We start from the raw sequence: 6,000 nt of genomic DNA on the forward strand, positions 1-6,000 counted from the left end.
CTACTAAATGGAACTTACTAAATCAAGCCCGAAGTGATTGTTTCAACCCATATAAATATTTTTTTAACCTGCGCACCTTTTGTTCACTGCCTTTGGCACAGAATCCTAGAGGTTGGGTCATGTACACTTCCTCTTCCAAGTCACCATTCAAGAAAGCAATTTTTATGTCCAATTGGTGAAGTTCCTGGTCAAGATTTATTGCCAATGAAAGAAGAATGCTGATAGAGTTCATCTTGGCTACTGGAGCAAAAGTCTCTACATAGTCCACTCCATATACCTGTGTAAAGCCTCTTGCTACTAGTTTAGGCTTGTACCTTTCAACAGTTCCATCAGTCTTATGTTTCACTGTGAACACCCACCGGTTCCTTCCCTTCAGGAAGGTCCACCAACTCCCAAGTGTCATTTTTGTGTAAAGCATCAATTTCTTCCTGCATTGCATCTGTCCATTCAGGTTTAGACAAAGCTTCTGCCACATTCTTAGGAATGGGAACACTATCCACAGAAAAGATAATTGCACGAAATGAAGGTGAAACATGATCATAGGACACAAAATTAGAGATAGTATGATTAGTGATACAAGACCTAACACCCTTTCTCTTAGCAATAGGAATATCAAGATCATTGATGACAGGTAAATCAACATTTAAAGGAACAGACATATCAATAGGAGCAAGTGTACCTGGCTGATGAGACGGATTTGACTCTAGTGAATCCAATGATGTTGGTTGCATAGTGTCAGGTTCCACGGCTCTTGAACTCTATTGGCTTTTATGGCGATGATGAAAAACCCGGAATGGAGGAGGATCGAGTAAAGGAGGTAGTTGAGTTTGAGCCGCCTGTTTCCATGGAGTGTCTTCTGGCAATGAGTGCACCAAAGTTTACTCTTATCGTCTGTTTTTTCTGAGTCACCCTTTTTAAAAACACCTCGACATTTGTATCTGAATTTCCCCGAACAACTAGGGCAACTGACTCCCCTTTTACACAATTCATCACACTTCTTCTACTCTCTTCTGACTGTACTAAGGCATACACCTCTTGGACTGATGGCAAATCTTTACTACCCAAGATCTACACCCTGATGGACTCATATGAAGGATTCAGCCCTAGGAAAAAGGCAAAGACCCGTTGCTGAGATACAAGTGACTTATACGCCTTTGCATCTTCATCACACTTCCAATTCACATTCTGATAGTGATCAAGTTCTTTCCATATGGATGTCAAATCAGAATAGTACATTGAGAGACTCCTCTCCCCCTGCTTGCAAGTAGAGGATTCAGCTTGCATTTGATATATCTTGGCATAGTGTCTCTGCTCTGAATAGGTGGACTTCGCTTGTTCCCATATCTCACAAATAGTTTCAGCCCACACAAAAGTCTTCCTTACCTGTGGCAGCATGGAAACCAAGAGCCAAGACATCACCATACTATTCTCTTGGTTCCACCTATCATATTCAGCACTTCCGTACTTCGGTGCCTTTACTCTCCCATTAATGTATCATATTTTCCCCCTAGCAGTGATATAGAGTTTTATTCCCCTATACCACTCAAGGTAGTCCAGACCATCAAAGGGAATAACAACCATGGGGAAACTCATATCTACTCCCCCACTCATTCCATTGTGGCTCCCTGAAATCTCTGAAGTAGCAGAATTCTCAGACGACATGGCCAAAAACAAACAATCAATCCCAAACACCGAACTTAGGACCCCTCCTTACTCCACAAAAAAATGCTCCACTCAATCCACACCCACACACTTGGGTTTGAAAACAGTCTGAGCACAAACAGTACCAATTTCAGGACAAAAAAGGTAATATTCGGTAGATTTCAGACCTGTACGATTTAACAGTCCCAACCTACCAACCTTCCAGAATATCTAAGAACATTAATCAGTAGGAGAGATCCTTAACACTTATAATCAAGCCAAATAATTGAGATAACAGGTCATCCTTGACCTACAGTTGCCTTAACACAGGAACAGGATCACACGATCCCAAAAAAACAAAGGTATAAAGATCTGATAGCATTCAGTAGCCCAAATTCATTTGGTTTTTTCACTTGGTACACAACCAAGGAGGGTAAGAGAAAAAAGGAAGGACTGTACCAGTTGTAGATCAGTTTTCCTCAGTCCAAATTCAAATCTCTGCTCCGCCCAAATTCAGCAAGTTGGAAGAGTGAAGTCTGTTCGATCAGTGAAGTTTGTTCGATCTGTTCTCTCAGTCAGTATTCTCGCTCTGATACCATCTTGATAGTGTGGCCGGCCAAAAATAAGAGGAAGAGAAGAGAAGAAGAAGAGAGAAGGGAGAAGAGAAGAGAAGGGATTGGCAATGTAACAGTGCCGGCGGCGCCAGCTTTTATTATAATATATATAGGGCGGCAGAAATAACAAGGGAAAAGACCCTTGTGCCCCTGCTATAAGTGAGTACAATAACAGACATAACAGAAGTAAAAAAATAGAAATAAAAAACGCTTTAACTAGACAAACAGACCCTAACACCAATAACTAAATTATTTCAACAAGAACCTAGGCCCAAGCCTGGAATTTCCAAGCTAGGCTTGTGTGGGCCAGGCTGAAATCATCACCCCCACCTGTAAAACAGCTATCAAGTTCAGATAACCCATTCTCCAAACCAATAGCCTTTACCTCACATACCGATACACACTGTCAGCCAACAATGATTAAATTAAAACCCAATTACTTTCTATCAATCCCCTACTTTTAAAGTTCCAATCCATGAAATTTATCCGTAAGACAGATCCAGACTTTCTTCCAAGGAGGATCAATCACAGGGATTTTCCTTGTCTGCTACCATTCCTAAAAAACTTTACTTTGCTACTACAGCTCTCAAGGATTTTTTCCTTGCTGTTTCAATGTATTATCGTTGTGACATTCAGTGAAGATTTTTACTAAATATGCTCACTTATTGCAGAAACCAAAACAAGACCACTTCTATAACCAGTATAATTGCAGCCTCGTCTGGTGCAATGAAGGCTGATGAAGTTGCTAAAAAGGTTGTAAATGGCATAAAACCTGGGAGATTCATTGTTCCTTGCAACCTTGCAGCTGCTGGTTTATCACCACATAGATCACCCCTGATGGCATTTATTGATGTGGTTTCTGCTGGTGTTCTACATACTACATATTGGAGCTCTGTTTTTCCAATGGAATTAGTATGGAAATATAGCAAGGTGGCATGCCCGAAAAACTAGTAAGTACTCTGCTGAAGAATGTCTCCCTTGGAGAGTGTGCCTTCTCTTTCTCTATTGCTGACCATTAATTCATCCAGCATAATGGGATAATTTTGTTCTCTAGTTCTAAGCACATTTGACATTGTTAAATGGCGGATCACTATACATGTACGGTCTAATATGTTATAAAATATTAATTAAAGATTCATCTAACATTTGTTCAAGACAAAAGTTCATGATATTGCAATTTGATCATATAGATCTTTCACCATGGATATAATTTCAAAGTGTTTGTGCTTTTACTTACAATCTTATTCTAGCTGAATTTATTGCTTCCAATTTCCTATATTTGGAGCTTTTACTTACAAATTTGAGGGGAGGTTTATTTGGGGCTAGAATTAACAAAGAGGTAAAGAAAACAAGAAGAGTTTCAAGGAGAGAAAAAGAGGTTAGTTATGCAACCAGTGAAGGTGTGAAGGTCTGAAGTGAATGTGTTTTTCAAAGAGAGAAAAACAGGGGCGATGAAGTGGAGGGGACTTTGTTTGGGTGGACTGCTAGGTTGTGCAAGGTAAAGATGTGAGGAGGGGTTAAGTTAGGAGTTTCATTTGTATAATCTTGGGCTCTGTTTGAGGGGGCTTCAAGATGTTGGTTGGCATTGTTTAAAATTAGGGGTGGCCCGGTTGTTTATGGGTTATGGGTGATGCCTTATCACCCTTTGTAATCCTTTCTCTTTATCTTTCTAATAAATTTTCTTCTTTATTTATCTTCAAGAAAAAAGGTTCTTGGAGTTGCTTTTTGATTTGTTTAATTCTAGTATAATTTGTAAAGTATTAATAGCTAAATAAATGGAGCAAGTGTTTTTGGAAACTAGATAGAACTTGCACAGATGAACCATCCACACCACTGGATTATTCAAAAATAAGATTCTGACCTTTTATGGTTAATGATATTTCAACTTTCTAAAGCCTATTGGTTCAGTTTCACTTCTTTTCCCTTATCTTTTCTAGTTGTTTTCTTTATCTTAATAATGTTTCTTTGTTTTTTATTTGTTCTATCACAGTTTTATATAGGTTTTGACTGGTCATTTGAAGCATTAAATTGTGAACAATCAATCCATGCAATTGTACATAAACGAGCAAAAGGAGACTTGAACCTGGCTTCAATAGGAACTAAATTGGGTCATTCAGTGCACGGGAACTAAATGCAAAATGTAAAGCATGAAAGAAAACGGTTATGCGAAAAGTGGCTGTCGAAGCTATTGAGGGGTCTGAATGGGAAATTTTCCAATAATTTGCAATCTTAGGTAACAGGTTTCACACCTTTCCATGAAGTGGAAAGGTGCTAAGCTCAGACATGGCCTCTATTCTGCTATCATCAAATGACCCCAAGTCATTTGCAAAAGCTCAAACCCTTCTGAAGATTAAATAAAACAGTTACTGATAAAAAAATTAAAGAAATGGAAAAAGGGAGTATTGAGTCCATAAAAAGCACAGATAAGCAACCCGATGTTTTAACATTTGGTAGAGTAGGTAGCCTAACTGCTATCTTGATAGTATGCCATATCTGTTTGTAGTCCTGAGGTCTATAATAGTTTGGTATAAGTTTCAAGTTCTGGGAAGAGGAAAAAACCTGCAAAGAGCCTTTTCAGATCTTCACAACGAAATTTACCTATCCAAAGCTTCGATCTACACTCGACTTGAGAACTCTGAGAAATAGGGGCGATGAAAATAGTGGCACGACGAGAAACAGCGGCGTTGAAGCTAAGAAAAGAAACTTGCTTCAATGGCGGAACAGACAGAGAGTTGAGAGAACTGAGAAAGAATTTCGACCTACAATGGCAAAACAGCGGCGTTGAAACCCTAACAGCTTTCTACCCTGCCCTCGATTTGGTGACCAGTGGAACAGAGAACTGAGAGAGGAAACTTATGGCATAATCTCCAATGGCGGAAGAGATTCCAAACCCTAATACCTAACAGCTTCAATGGTGGGACAGAGGACTGAGAAAAAAAATGAGAGAACTCTATTCGACTGTTCTGACTTCTGACTTGCAATGTTCTCTCTCGACCCAACTGACCCTGGCAGGTGATGGAATCTGCTGGTGCGGTGGTGCCGGTTCGATTCAAGGATTTCCTAAATGGAGCTCTTCGCTCGAACAATCAATTGGATTGGAGGATCCGAGCTACCTTGGAGCAGCGACGGCCTCCTGTCCTTCGCAGCTTCTCTGATGGGGAAGCTAGGGATTTTGTGAAATATCTGTGATACTGTGACGCACTGGATCACTACCTCGAGAGGAAAGGCACTAAATGGCGGGAACGATGAGAGAGAACAAGCGATGAAGGTTTATTTGGCGGGAAACTTTGTGAGAGGTTTGTTGGGAGTTCGGATCTGGTCCACACCAGCGCACATCACACCGACCTTACGGGCACATCTTGCTGTATCGAGAGTATAATAGGAGATGTTCCCGTGGTCATTAGAGGTGTAAACGGTATTTAAAAATCCGATTTCTAATTTGATATTCCATATAATTGAATCCAATTCGAATCAAGGTTCAAAATATTAATACATATTGGCCTATATCGATCAATACATATTGTTTCGGGAGCTCCCTATATGCTTCTATATAGGATGTATTGGGGTTCTGACCGGTTCAGGAAGTGGAGTCTTAAATTGGCCTCCCAAACTGATTTTAAAAAAAAAATTAAAAAAAATACCTATATCGTTCAATACACCCCTACCAATGTATCGAATGTATCGATATTTTGAATCTTGATTTGAATATCTAATCAGTTAAATTCGGATATGACCTGATTCGATT

The 6,000-nt window shown here is 39.7% G+C and overlaps 1 protein-coding gene across 4 annotated transcripts in view; it reads right to left on the reverse strand.

Moving 5' to 3' along the window:
* POLA3 (DNA primase POLA3) overlaps positions 1-5,650 on the reverse strand; it is a 31,516-nt gene extending 25,866 nt beyond the window's left edge. The window contains exon 1 of one of the 4 annotated variants that reach the window (XM_088972937.1): positions 4,854-5,650. Coding sequence is in view for 1 of the 4 variants with exons in the window: in XM_088972935.1 (XP_088829061.1) it covers positions 680-731 (52 nt within the window). In the remaining 3 variants the exon portion in view is untranslated. Of the gene's footprint in view, positions 1-679; positions 842-4,814 lie in introns of those variants that run through there. The other 3 variants (XM_088972936.1, XM_088972938.1, XM_088972935.1) reach the window with 3 other exon arrangements.
* Positions 5,651-6,000: the final 350 nt, after the last annotated feature.

Source organism: Nelumbo lutea, chromosome 2 (assembly GCF_056320005.1).
Source record: "Nelumbo lutea isolate HS-2025 chromosome 2, American lotus-T2T, whole genome shotgun sequence".
NCBI classification, from domain to species: Eukaryota; Viridiplantae; Streptophyta; class Magnoliopsida; order Proteales; family Nelumbonaceae; genus Nelumbo; species Nelumbo lutea.